Source organism: Euprymna scolopes, chromosome 27 (genome assembly GCF_053919585.1).
Source record: "Euprymna scolopes isolate OS-2025 chromosome 27, ASM5391958v1, whole genome shotgun sequence".
NCBI lineage: Eukaryota > Metazoa > Mollusca > Cephalopoda > Sepiida > Sepiolidae > Euprymna > Euprymna scolopes.
Window position 1 is genome coordinate 34,871,977 of NC_136508.1, and position 15,719 is coordinate 34,887,695.

Sequence of the window (15,719 nt, forward strand, 5' to 3'; positions counted from 1 at the left end):
GATGCAAGTTTTGGTTTTCATTTTAAGGATTGATTATCAACAATTCTGAGTACAAAGAAAAATGGTATTAATGTACAACTAGCAGGACCCTTTGACTGGTGGAAGTCTACCCCCCTCCTTGCAAAATGTAAACTATGGTTAGGCATTGCTGTCCCTGAATAATTGTGGACGATGGCAGCCGTTGCCAAAATGAAATAATCTGGCTTTCACTGGCAATTAGTGATTGTTTAGGGCGATAACATGCAGGTACTGTTTGAATTTGATAAAAGCAATTAAGGGAATGCATAAATCAGTATGAATAAATAATAATGGAAAGTAAAAACAAGTTTTAGAGGTTAGGGATTCTCACTGTATATGAGCTGTTTAGGGTGATCGAAATCAATGGTAGCAGTCCTAGCTGTTTCTGTTTGTTGTTAAAGTCTTCCTCTTGTCATTTCTTCCACCAATAATAAATTCCAGTTTTATGTCCTCTTTTTAACGTGTAAAACAAAACAATTATGAATTTTTCACTTCACCTCACGGCATTTGGAATACACTCTCAATATCCCCATGTAAAAAAAGACAACCCCCTTTTTTGTGGTGTGTGGAGGGAGGGATGTGGAAAAGTAATTCCCCCCAAATTTTACTGTGATAATCATTTTCAACGTACCCACCTGCAAATGCCAACAAAAAAACAAAAAAATTGAAGAGTGGAAGGGTGGATAGGAGAAAAGTACAAACCTGGCAGCGAGTGAATTACAGTGCATAACACAGGTCTGTATATCTCTATAAGTACTTGTCTCCACAAAATTTTGTGTTTTCGTAATCAGCGTAGTTGAAAACCTGAAAAGGTAGTCATTCTAAAGAAAATTTTGGAAGTGGACCTAATGTACAAATCTCCCCCTCTCCCAGTTAACATAACCTGCAAACAGGCATGTAAGTCTGTCAATTGATGTATGGCAGCAAAAAAATGGAAAATAACCAAACAGTTTGACAAAATAGATAAGATATTAACTTAAGTTATTATTTATATTAGAAGATATGCGATCAAAAACAAAAAAATCAATTGCTAAATGTTTATGTATGTTTTATGCGATGCGATAAAAAAAAAAATCAATTGCTAAAAAAAGTTTATATATAAGTTTATTATAAGGGTGGTGAAAAATAAAACGGTTAAACTCGCGGAGAACACTCATTTTTATGTTTTTTGTAAAAATGAAATGGAAATTAAAATTTTGTTCCATTTTAATCTTTAACTTGCCCCCCACCCCAATTGAAAGTAATGGAAAGAATAACATCACATACTTTTTGTATATATAAAACAAGAAAGATACTTTTTTATAATATTTTAACAAACCCGAAATAATGTAAAAATAGTTTAACAGTTTTAAAATGTGAAGAAGATATAAATGTATGTCGAACTCGGCAGTGATCGTAATAGATTGCGCAAGTTTAAATAAAGTATCTATAAGTAAACTGTAAGAAAGAAACGTAAATATTTTTATATAATTAAATACTGGAAAGGGCAGACGAAGTCAGCGAGTAGGTATCATAGTGATGCCATGTTTGATTGGTAAAGTAGCATTCCTTTAGCATGGTAATACCGTTAATCTGGAATTTAGGAACTGCCAGAGCTCTTCCAATCAGAAGGAGCAAAATTAATCTGGGAAGAAGTTATTTTCTGTAGTAAGAAAGGTTATGGTATGTATAATTCAATAACTTGAGTGTTATTTCTTCCACCCGTCACACCAATAATTTCCTGGGTAAGGTTGACACTGTTGTCCAAACTTCCAACTTCCTGTATACGTAACGCACCTTCTCTCAACTCCAAATGAACTTCTGCAAATTCAACTTATTTCTTCGAAATCCAACTTCAAAATGAACTTCCCTCTAAAAAATCAACCCTCTTTTATCTCCAACCAGGAGCATCTCATTTGCATATCGGGTGGTCACATTGCAGGCATATAAAGAGATAAGGCAGCCATTTTTGTTTCTTTCTTCTTCATTTATTTCATTCCACGACCGACCCGTTGAATTATGCACACGTGCTAGTTAGGTAAGTCGCAATTTTCCCTACAGTATATCTAAGAGTTTATGAATTAGTTACGAAGGGTGAAACCTCATATCTGTCCAAATTGCAGAATACCTCCCGGAGTTGATTGTGAGTGTATGAGGACTTGTTATTTAGAGGGGAAAATAGTAGCTACTTCCACTATAGATGGTTGTGACTGTGATGATGTTGCGCCTAAGATGTAATGTAAGATTTTACTATAAGGAATAAATGTGTCTATAATGGCTAATGTTCTAAAGTTACATAAGATAGTGCATAATAGTCTAGACATAATAAATTTGTATGTGGCATCTGTTGTTGCAAACTTAGTGTACTTTGGTCCAGAGGGGAATTTCTGCAACCAAAATATGATATACGGAGATTATCAACAGGAGAAAAATAAAAATATATGCCATATTTTCTTTACTGGCAGTCTCTCGGTAGTAATTTAAATGGGCCTTTTTTGTTTTTAACAGCCATTTATTTTTTTTTCTTTCCTTATCGGTTGGTCAGTGAACAGTGTTTGTTCTACACAAAGCCTTCACCACTATAAAAAAACCACCTGTGTGGATTTCCGAGCAACTTAGTTGTTGTGATGAAAGCTCATACGTCGAAATTGACAGGAGAGTCCATCATGTGTGTGTGTGTGTGTATATATATATATATGTGTGTGTGTGTGTCTAGTTATGGATTTATACGTGTTAGTTTCTTTAAATATTTTGTTATTTTCTTTACTTATTTTTAATATGCATTTATTTATTTATTTTTTTATATATATGTATATAATATTAACTCAAAAATAAGGAATGAAGACTACATATAACTTTATTACAACATCAGATCAATAAAGAAAATAAGGGAGAAAAAAAAACTCTTTAGGCCATGGCATTTCAAAGCTAAATGCTTGTCATCAGAAGAGGAAAACCAGCATTATACAAAATATAATATATAGATAAAAACTGCTTACATTTTAGATTAGAAATGAAATGTATAGTTTTACATATATTTGAGAAGAAAATAAAATAAAAGCAATCAAAAAAACTTAAAGTATAAGTAGATGGAAAAAATTAAGCGTATCTAGAAAGGGAGGTAAAATATTGAATGAAATTTGCTTACATGTTTCTGGAACCCTTGTTTCAGTGATACTTAATCTTCAGGCTGGGTATTCATTGTGACCAAATTTAAGAATATTAAATTCTTCGTACAAGTAAAGTTTTTATCCAACTTTACTTAACGGAGGCGGGGGGGGGGGTAAATGAAAAATTGTATGAGGTGACAAAGGATGTGTGTGTTGGTCAGTCATAAAATCGGACATGTATGTTTTTATTTTTTATCTTTTGGTAAAGAGACTTTCTTTTCGTCTTTAAATTCACACATTAAGGTCACTTTGCTTTGCTCGCAATGGCACTTAATGTAAAGTGTTCTGAGCTCCTGGTTATCTTGGTGTGATCAATATCAAAATCAAATCCACGGTCAAAACTCCTGCCGATAAGTAAAGCCCACTTGCGTAGCACATAGACAACACGTCTACTGTCCACACATCCATATACATTCAGGTATATATTTTCATGCACATGCAATACATACACCTTATTACATTGGCATGTGTTTATACGCATCTACACATATATACAAAGATATTTACACTTACATTTGCATTTTATATTTAAAAAGTGTGGTTGGTTGTACACAGTCTTCACCACTATAAACAAATCATCTGTGTGGATTTCCGAGCAACTTAGTTGTTGTGGTGGAAGCTCATACGTCGAAATCGGAGATTCCATCGTATATATATATATATATATATATGTGTAGTTATGGAATTATAGGTGTTAGTTTATTTAAATATTTTTTATTTTCTTGTTTTTTTTGGGTTTTTTTCAATATGATTCCGCGCACACACACACTCTCTACTAGGAGGGGAGGGGGGTGCTTTGCCCGGTAATTTTAATTTGTTCAGATTTTGTATATATTATTATAGAGTTAGGATTTCAAAAGTAAAAAAAAAAAAAAAATATTTCGGTGCCATTAGCTAGAATCGAAACTGAAACTGTAGCATTCAAAGCTGGTGACGTTACCACTGTACCAACGTGAGATACATATGTTTTGATTAAAAATTCAAAATAAACGAAGATGAATGTACAAAATGCATAACGATTTTTTTCAATTTTGACCTCTTTAAAATTATTTTAACCAGCTAAAGACCCATAAAAGAACGGTCCGTAAAAAATCCAATTATTTGAAGTCCCTAACGCTGCTCTGCAACTTTTTAGCTTTGGAGGAGATAGTTAAAAAATGTGGAGATACAGACAGACAGACAGACAGACATATAGCCTTTTATATATTAGATATGCAAATAAATGTATCCAATTTTATGCATGCAATTATATATAAATGTAACCTTATATATCTATATTGAGTATCGCCCACACTGAAGATTGAACTCTCAGCCTTCAGAAGAGTCATTTAAAACTGAATTTTATCAAGTACTTGATCCTCACGCCACAAGCCATTACACCTAAAGAAGGTCGAAGGTGACCAAAATGTTGTAAAAATAACTCTGGTTGAGAACGGTAGTCCAAGTAATACAAATACACTTGTGTATGGTGTTTTTGAGACCGCGAACTTTAAATTGACGACTCTGTTTTCTTTAATTACAGATTTGACAATTATCGGTTATTTTTAGTTCAGCTTTGTAGCAGAATTCATCATAAAGAGACAGACTAACGCGTAAGCAGCTTTGGCAAATTGCAAATGATATAATCACTTTACCGAGAGAAACATTTGAACGAATAATTTCACAAAATGGACCTGTCAACTGGCCACCTCATTCATGCGATTTACCCATTATTTTTTTTTTTTTTGGGGGGGGGGGTATGTAAAGTCCCATGTCTATGCTGATAAACTAGATACAATAGATCACTTGGAAAACAACGTTCAGTGTGTTATTGCCAAAATACAGCTTATTTTGATGCATAGATTTTGTAAAAATTGGACTTCTAGCTTACATGATATACCTGAAATTGTATTTAAATTATAGATGCCAAAAACTTAATAATCGAAATAAACCACATATTTATATTATAAAAATATTTGTCCATGATTTATTTTTATTTAAAGTTTGCCACTTTTAAAAACATTTGCCTCTTAATATATTATAAGCAATTTATTTGCCTCAGTATAATCTGTCTTTTCACCTGTCCTTTTTTGTTTTTCTTTTCAGATTTAACCAATTGTGATCACCATGTTGAAAGAGTGGAGCCTCTCAAGAGCCTCCATGTTGTCAACTGATGCAGGACAGTTGTCACGAACCGTCCTCCTCTTAACAGACATCCTGTCTTTAACTTGTTAATCTTGTTTTTGTTATATCAACTGCACTTTTACTTTGTCATCCGTGGATGGCATCTTTATCCATTGTGTGAATAGATTGTTGATAGTTGAACTTTATACGTCTTGAGTCGCAATGGCAGAATCAGGGCTCAAGATGGACGCCATAAACTGTGATGTAGACAACAGCGGCAACAGCAATAATCATTGCACTAAAGAGAAGAAACTTTCAGAACTAAAAGACCCGACAGACAACCATGTCGGCGAAGAGAACCGGAACTGTAAGACGGGGAAGAGTAGCCTGTCTTCAAAGAAGCATGACCTTAAAATAGATCTTGAAAAAAACAACACCACTGATCTCGAGCTTTCTTTGTCATCTATGAAAAAAGATGACAGCGGAGTAGACTTTGAAAAATCTCCTGCTAGCATGAGTGCCCAAGAGAGCACAATTCTTTCGGACGGTAGCGAAAGTATAAGTGAGTCGCTCACTGACAGCGCTGCCTGTTCTTGTACAAATTCGGTAAGTGATACGAAATTAGAAGAGAAATCTAAAGCCAACATCTCTGACGACGATGATGATGACGACCAAGATGACTTTCCGTCTTTGGACGTCCAGGACAGTAAACTGGACTCGAAAGAGGGTTCGAGTAACCGACAGCGCACTGCTGAAAAAATGGACTTAGACGCTCAGGGTGTTGATGATAGTAATTCCGATACCCAAGCCGAATCTTCAGAGAAGCGGAAACCAAGGCGTACGCTCGCGCTCATTGATTCCTCCAACAGTGATAGTGATATTGAGGATAATAAAGATGACGACGATGATGATGATGACGATGTAGATGAGGATCTTTATGCTGATGATGACGATGATGATGACGACGATAATGATGTTGACAGCAAAAGGCTCTCTTCTGACTCTGAAGAGGAAACTGAAATGGACTATGACAGCAGCAAAATGCCAAAACACACGTGGAAAGCAATAAGTGACCTCTCTAGTAGGGAGTACGGACACTCAACTAAAACTCCTGCCAGCATTTTCAGGGAAAAGGTGACTTCGAGTTTACAAATGGTGCAACGTTTTTGCTTACAATACAAAATGGAGTACCATGACGGTTGCGTGAATGCGCTTAATTTCAATAGAATTGGTAAGTTGACTTTTTTGTTGTTATATACTAGCAGAATTAACTGACATTGCTTGGGTCGAAAGTGTAACATGACTTCAGTCTCTCCTTTCCCACTCTCTCCTTTTTTTTTTTTTTTTGCCTAGCCCATTCTACTCTCTAGACACACACACATATAACTAAAGTCATCATAAGAGAAATAACTCTGAAAAAAAAATAAAGATCAGTTACTTTACATAATAACATTAAAAATCATGTTTACGTCTTGATAACATTAAATGATATAAATGGCCATTTGACACACTGCCCCCATTCCAAGAATAGAATAGATCTTTTCTAAATTTAGGTATTATTTTTCTGGGGCTATGCTGATTTAAAATAAATATATATATATATATATATATATATATATGTATATATATATATTTGAATGACAAAAGTCTATATTCCAAAGTTCATGATGTTGGCCATCTTACAATTTATTTCTTTAATTCAGTTGGCATTTACAATTCTTGACAGTATCTGTTTTGTAACACAAAATCAACCACTTAATTATTATTATCAGTGAATCTATTTTGCCCTTAACTCATCAGAAGAAATAGCAATAATCAATCCATTAAAAGGAAATGGAGTGCGTTTTGATATGATTAAAATCCGAAAATTGGAAGAGAAGCTGTAAATACCTTGTTTCCATTATGCCATTTTGGATTTAGAAAATTTAAGGGCAAAATAGATTCACTGATTGATATAATAATTGATTGATTTTTTTGCTAGAAAACAGACACTGTCAAGAATTGTAAATGTCAACTGAATTAAAGGAATTGTAAGAGGGTCAACATCATGAACTTTGGAATACAGACTTTTGTCATTCATTCACTATATTACTCTGTAATTACACTGAGCTTCTTAAATAAGGATTGGTATATATTATAAAGAGATAAAGTATATTTCCACAAATATATATATATATATATAAATGACAAGTCTATATTCTAAAGTTCATGATGTTGACCATCTTACAATTTATTCTTTTAAGTACATTAATATTCACAATTCTTGACAGCTCCTTGTTTGTAGCTCAAAAATCATTCATTTAATTATATCAATAAATGAATCTAATCTGCCCTTAACTCCGTACAAGAAATAGCAACTATCAATCCATTAAAAGAAAATAAAATGCACATGGGCATGACTACAAAATCCGAAAATTGAAAGAGAAGTTGCAATTACCTTTTTTCTTTTATTACGCCATGTTTGAATTTTCTAGCTTCTTCTGAATAGATTAATTGATAATAATTAAATGAATTTTGCGCTAAAGAATTGTGAATGTCAACGTATTTAAAAGAATAAATAGTAAGATGGTCAACATCATGAAACCTGGAATTTAGACTTTTTTTTTTTTTTTTTTTAACACAGTGATCACCACTTATCAAGGCCCGGAAGCCACTCAGGGATAAAGGTTATTGCAAGTACATTACGTTAGTGTGGAGATTTGATGAAGTGTTTACTTAAGGGGGCGTTGTCATTTATTTGTTATATGCACTGTAATTGCATTAAGCTTTATAAATTATGTATTGGTATATAAATAAAAAGTAAAATATAATTGAAAAGAAAAAAAATTTCCGCAGATATATATATATACTAATATTGTCAGTGTTTGTGTATTTTTCATGTTTTAGGAAGACATACATACAATCATTTGCTCTTATATTATTATTTTTGGAATATAATTTAATCATAATTTAAAAACATATTCATATATTAAACTCCATTTGCTATAAAATGTTAAACTTTTGAAGGTTTTGTGTAAGCTAATAAGTAATATATTTGAATAACTTTAAAAGGGGTTTTAATTTATTTTAAATTAGCCTGGATGCCCGATGTTGCCCGGGTGTTTGGAGATGTGTGTTGAGCAAAAAAAAAAAAAAAAAAAGTTCTAGTAGGTAAGCAGGCTCAAACCCGTGACGTGAAGGCAAAAAAGAAAGTGGCGGTGTGTGTGTGTAAGGGTTTTTGTTGAGCAAAAAAAAATAAAATAAAAGTAGTAATAAGCAAGCTCAAACCCGTAACGCGCCAGAGAAAAAGAGGTGAAAAAAACAAAAGAAAGTCTTATCAATACGCCCACTGTGGTTGTGACGTCACAGGTGGTCAAAATAATGCCTTTTATGTGACATTGTTGAAGTGAGGTTTAAATGACTTGCAAAAAATTTCATTGAAAAAAAAACGACCCTTCCTTGTAGAAAACTGGCCAGTTGAGAGTGAAGGAATTAATGTTTTTGGCCAATTTTTCTGTATTTGTCGTCCAAATCGTGAAAATCGGTCGCCTCTGTTAAAAGTTTTAGGCAGACATAAAAACATACATACATACATCCATACATTTAAACAGACAGGTGAGATTTATATTATAGATAACTCTTGTGTGGATGTATATATCTATATCTGACCATAAAATAGGAACTCAAGAATCATCTCAATGTTTCGCCCAACTGGTAAAAGTGCTTTATCAAGAGTGAAAATGTACCAAAAAGTAAGATCTTCTCGTTTTTTGTCACCTTTCTCCTAATTTATCATTTATTTCATCCTTTATTTGTGTGTGTGTGTGTGTGTGTGTGTGTGTGTGTGTGTGGCATAATCATGTGGACTCACCAGTTCTCATCAGATCACCAAAGTTAAGCAACATTGAGCCTGGCTAGTATCAGATGAGTGACTATTTGGGAATTCTAAATGTTATATGTGCTCTCAGTTTATCTTGGCATTGTTTCCAGTCATCCTAAACCTTCACTTGCCACTGGTATTTAAGAACACCGACTCTGGAGAGGTGTGGTTGGTGATTGTGCAACTCTTGCCACAAAAAAAATCCACACGCAGGCACCCTTACAGTGGGTGTTGAGTCTGTCAAGACTGAAAGAAGCTACTATGTGTATATATGTTTGTATATATCTGTCAACTATTTACACACGCATATACATTCTTATATATCTAAATGACTGCAAAAGTTAGATTTATTTCTCATACAGTAGGATCAAAACGCTCTATTTCAAGTCAATTCAATTTAATAAACACACCATCTTTTTTATATAATGTTTTATGCATTTGTGATATCGGTCATAGGGTTAACTAATTTGCATATCGGTTTTGCAAAAGAACAGTTTGTTTATTAACTATTATTTTTTATTGCTTTTTAATTCAATGATTGTTTTGATTTTTATATAAAAAAATAATTTTGTTTTGGATTATTTGATTTCTTGAACAAATATTTTGCAATTGTTTTCAAACCTGAACACTCACCGAAAGATTGGAAAGAAAATTAGACAGCATGTACACCTGTATGCTACGAACGATGTTAAATATATCTTGGCAAGATCATTCCACGAAGCAGCAACTTTATGACAACTTACCTGACATATCTACTACCAACGCCTATGATTTGCCAGTCACTGCCAAGGAAGAGCTGGTGATAAATGTATTGCTGTGGACTCCATGGCATCAGCGCATGAGCATAGGACAACCTAGATGCACGTACATCCAGCAAATTGCACATGATGTTAACTGTGATCCTGAAGATCCGAGATACCTGATGGAGGATAGGGAAATCTGGAGAGAGTCCGAGTAAGGAGCCCGACTAGATAGATAATTTTCAAACGTTCCATTTTGATTGATTTGATTTTCAACAACTTGCAAGTGAGAAGGCAAATTGATTTGTTTGTTTTTTCTTACAGGCACAATTATTTGGTAGTCAGTGTTTGAAGATGTTTTGTTTTAGCAACTTCTCTATTTTTGGCAGTGGCTGTGCAACTCCATAGTTTGTCTCAGATGCTCTGTGGCGCTAATCTCTGGCAGCAGTGAGATTCTAGTGACTAGCATCCTCAAAGGTGACAGTAGCTTTGTGGATGGTAGCTTGCCAGTTTGATCAATCACTAGCACAGTCCTCTAATTCCTTTGGTCCAAGTTTGCACTATTATAGATTTGTTTTGACTGTGTCCTTGTAGTATTATTTTGAATGACCATGGTTTCTATTTCCTTTTTAAAGTTCTCCGTACAATAAGTACCTTGGCATGCGGTATTCTTCCATGCAGATGGCATGACCTACGCATAACAATTTGGATCTGATAAGCATTCACTCTCTATTTGATGCTTTGGTCTAAGATCTCAAGATTAGTAATGTGATCCTGAAACATAAAACGCGCATGTAGAATTTCTCCAACATTTAAATGTGTTTATGGTACAGCGTCCAAGTCTCGCATACATAGAGAAGGTAGTGGAGGACCACTGCATTGTACTTTCAGTTTCATACTCAAATGTATTTTGTGCTGACTGAGCACTTTATTTCAGAGTTTCCAAAAGCTTGACTGGGTTTGCTGATCCGTGCATCGATTTCTCCATCCAAGGAGTTGTTAGAGGAAATGGTACTTCTTCTTAGATATTGGAAGTATTTCACATTCTTCAGTTGAATGTTGTCGATAGGGTTGGATCAAATACAATTGTATTTGTATTTCAATTGTATTTAAATACAATTTGAATGTAATTGTATTTGTATTTTAACATCACAAGAAAAAGTAATTTGTATTTGTATTTGTATTATGGCATCCAGGAAAATAGTACTTTGTATTTGTATTTATATTTGAGAGAGAGAGAGAGAGAGAGAGAGAGAGAGAGAGAGAGAGAGAGAGAGAGAGAGAGAAGGAAACTTTCAGAGCTCTAATGATAATAAAATGCAATGCGGACATGATATAGAATGTAATGTAAATGTCAAATTTGGAAGGAAATATTTCTTTTCTTTTTCTTCTTTTTTTTGTATATTTTCAGATTTCTTTATTACTTTGAAAAAAAAAAAGTACTTATATTTGTTTTTGTTTAAATCAGTTATTGTATTTTTATTTGTATTTTGAGATTGAGGAATAAAAGTATTTGTATTTTTAGACTTAGGAATAAAAGTATTTGTATTTCTGGTAACCTAAACGAAAGTATTTGTATTTCAATTGTTAAAAGTCAGTATTTGATCCAACCCTAGTTGTCAATGACAATGGTGAAGGTTTAGGGGGAGTTGTTTCTGGTACAGGTTGACAAAGCACCACAGTTTTACTAAGGCTGATTGTTAGGCTTAAATTAAAACATAAGGAAATAAATTAAATAAGATACGTATCATATACGTTTGAAGCCAAAACAACGCATTGTTACACAATAAACATTTATTTTGTTTCAAATTTGTGTTAAAGTTCATAAATATATTTTGAAGGAAACCTTCATCTTCAGTATGTCTTCTTTTTTTTTTTCTGAGACTTAAAAACTACCGTAGAAACAACAGATGGCTAATTCTCTGCTCCAACAACAACATGGCGAAAAAAAACAAAAACGACATACTGAAGATCAAGGTTTCCTTCGAAATACGTTTATGAACTTTGACATAAATTTCAAACAAAATAAATATCTTTTTATTTTGTAACAATGCGTTGTTTTGGCTTCAAACGTTAATAATTATTTAATTCAAATTCAACCAGCGCTTCTAAGAAACAAAATCTTATAATGAAATAATGTTAACTAATCGGACCAGTGTAAATTCCACAGTAGTTGAACATTTTTAAAACACATAAATAAATAAAATAAAATCAATAACGATGAATTTAAAACAATTTTTTAGCAAATTCTTTTTTAACGCTTTTAAAGCTGAAAAGAATTGATTTAAAAAATTGTTTTTTTTTTTTTAATGAAAATTCAACACGCAACACTTTTTTTTTTCTAAATAATTTTTTATATAAATTATAAAGGAATAGATGCCAATTCACTTGCACATTTTCTTTTCTTTTTTTTTAATTTTAAAAAGAAAATATAAAAAAAAAACGTACCTTCCTCTCAACAGAAATTTTTTTTTTAATTATGAAATAACAAATTTGAAACCGTAAACAGACAGCCATGTTTTTTTTGTTTTGTCTTTTTGAAAATTTTTGAAGAGGAAATGGTTTTTAATGATTAACTGATAAAGAGTGACTATAAAGATAGGTAATTTGTTTCTCATTAATTAATGTTTGTGAAAATGATGGTGATTTTTTGTGATACTGGATCTAAGTAAATTAATATTTAGATATTTACAACAAATAAATAAAATGTTTATTATTTTTAACTAATAAAAAACAACTTGTAAAATAAAATTAACAGAGCTACTTGGCATTGCCTGAGAAGTGAGTAATTTACTTTTACCAATAACAATCTATTATGTTCTAGGTAAACCTGTACATTATTATTTTGAATGCATGGAAACAAGAGGAATGAGTTGGGCAGAGGTGAAAGAGGGATGGGAGATAAGAGTGGGGAGAAAAAAACTGAGAAAGAGGGACTGATTGAGCAAAGTAGAGATAAAATGTAAAGATATTATGTAGTATTGGGAATCCCAGCTTAATTGCTATATAGGTAGTTTTAGAAATAGAAAGTTATGTAAGTATATTTTCATTCTCATCAGCGAATTGGAAGGGTCACAAAAGGTTAGGTTTGACAGGTATCAACCTAGAGAGAATGTACCAGAAATTAGGAGTGACACAGGAATTGTGGTCGTAGGTTTCCGGTTGATGACCACATGGGCTGAGAGTGGTTTAGGCAGCAGAGGAAGCAGATCGGAGATTTCAGGTCTCTCCCGACAATCAGGGTTCAAGATGATAGGCTTGCCTTGAAATAAAAGATTGAAGCTTCAAATCCATCTTGTTGTTTATCAATGCGTCTGTCTGTAGTGACCACTTCCCAACGAGATGGCAGACCAGCGTCCAAGAAGATATCATCCGCTGGCCAAGGCAAGCAGGTATGTACGCATTATGTTATTTGCACATACATGTCTCGAGACCTTCCAAGGCAAGAAACGGTGTAAGGATAAGAACACACACACACACACATACACATATAACAGTGAACTGCACGTAAGATATGCAAGAGCATACACACACATATATAAGTAAGAACATTGATAAGAACACACAGACCTGTAGAAGTAAAATCAATAGGAGTTCTTGACTCCTTCCTCCCTCCGTATCATAATAAGATGTTGACGCAGAAAAAGCTTCATGCTCTCTGCTTGTTTGTGATTGCTGAAAGCATGCATATTTTTTTTGTTTTCTTTTTTTTTTTCTTTTTTTTTGTAGGATCCTAGGAAGGGCCATGGTAGGTATTAGTTAGTCAGGGTTTGTTAAGGCAATTAAAGTTTCTCAATAATATATATGGCAAATATTAAAAAATACTGGCAAATATTAAACTTAATATTATTAAAAATACTGGCAAATATTAAACTTAATTAATATTATTAAAAATACTGGCAAATATTAAACTTAATTAATATTATTAAAAATACTGGCAAATATTAAACTTAATTAATATTATTAAAAATACTGGCAAATATTAAACTTAATATTATTAAAAATACTGGCAAATATTAAACTATCAAAAATCAATATCTGTTAATGTAATAATCTACGTTCATGCTTATTTTCGACGTTGTTTGTGCCATATGATGAATACCCCGGAAAAGGCATGCCTGATTAATGGGACGGAGTTGTCTAGTCATAAAAACAAACAGGACTTGGGTGCCATCAGCCAGAAACAAAACCGAAAGCAACATTTTGTAAGCAAAAAAACCCCAATGCGTGCCAGGTACAAACTTGTAAAGCATAAGACCGTAAGCAAGCGCCCTATCCATCTGACTGAGATTCTAACGATGTTATCACATTGTAAATTTATCTATTTAAAAAGAAAGCTAAAAACTCGCGTTGTCACATTGTGACAATGGAGACAGGGGGTGTTGCCTGGTCATAAAAAAAATTGATGGGGGTGGAGGTGGGGTCTCCATTGCATGGTAGTATAACCCGTTTAAATATATTTTAATTTATTATGAAAAAAAAATGTGATGGGTGTGCCATCAGCCAGAATGGAAACCGAAAGCAAAATTTGTGAGCAAATAAATGCAGATAGCTAGATAGTTGTGACATAATAAGTTGAAGAAATGGAGAGAAAGGGGTTGGTAAGTGCACTTTAAAAACGAAAATGCTGCGTCACTATGTAAAATGGATGAAAAAACAAAAATAAAAAGAATGCGATTGTTCGGCAATGTCAAAAAAAGTTTAATTTATATTTATTGTGTTAAGATAGGATAGAAAAAACTTGCTTATCGTGTTAAAAGAAAAAGATGACGTGTGCAGGACGTAAACTCACAATAAATAAAAAAATGCGTGTTTAAGATCCACTACCGTAGCGAAGATTTTTATCTGATTTCTGCCCTCCCCCCAACACACACACACTTCAAACAAAACGATATATGTACATAAAATAATGGACGATTTTTTTTTTTTTTTTTCCAATTTTTCTATATTTTTTGTCCGAGAGCTTACTCTTTCTAATGATGCTGCGTTGGTGCCTGTACGATGTGCATGACAAAAGTTTTTAGCCGACATACAAACGCACAGACGTTTGAGATTTATATAATTGCTTCTCAACTCTGATACTTTCTTAGATCATTATAAACAGTAAGCAAACTGATAGAGATGTGGTTGATTATGTGACGAATGCAAGGAGGATGAATCTAGCATGTACTTTTTTGTTTTGTGTTAAGAGGAAAGAGAGTAAAGATCCATTAGCATTAGCTCTCATATGTTCTAGTGAACTTTTTACTCTGCCATTTTTCGTTTTCATTGTTAAATTATTTGTTAAATACAATTTTAAAGTTTATTTTTGTACTTTGCCCATTGCATTTCGTCGCCAACAAAGAAGTCCGGCGTCGCTGCAATCTCCAGGCAATTACTGACCTACTGCGAGCCCGACGCCTTCGATGGTTCGGCCATGCCTCTCGCCGTGATGCAGGGGTCTTTATCCACGAGGCTATCTCCCCACGTCCTCTACCCGGCTGGAAAAAACGTGTCGGTGGCCAGCTAAGAACGTGGCTCGGGACTATCAAAACCGACGCAGAACTTATTTCGGGCCCGCTCATCTATGGCCTGTCTCGTTGGAGACGTGACTGGCTGTTGCTCACTCAGGATCTTGCCTCCGATCGCCGGGCTTGGGCCGCAGCGATACGAGATGTGCATCTTCATGAAGCCGACTCAACTCCTCCAGGGTGAATGTCGTTTCAAGTACAAGTACAAGTTTTCCCATTGCATTTGTTTTTTTTTTTCTATAATTGATTCATTGCAAATAAGAAAAATTTGTAATTGTTGGAGACACACCCCTACTAACTGGAATAATGAACTATACCCTGACGTTACTTCCGGGTAACG

At 33.7% G+C, this 15,719-nt stretch overlaps 1 protein-coding gene across 2 annotated transcripts in view; it reads left to right on the forward strand.

Annotated features, from left to right (window-relative positions):
* LOC145248810 (DDB1- and CUL4-associated factor 8-like) overlaps positions 1-15,719 on the forward strand; it is an 89,938-nt gene that overhangs the window by 44,919 nt on the left and 29,300 nt on the right. For both annotated transcript variants that reach the window (XM_080110462.1, XM_080110463.1), the window contains exon 2: positions 5,253-6,501. In XM_080110462.1, the coding sequence (XP_079966588.1) occupies positions 5,493-6,501 (1,009 nt within the window). In that variant the 5' untranslated portion in view covers positions 5,253-5,492. The remainder of the gene's footprint in view (positions 1-5,252; positions 6,502-15,719) is intronic.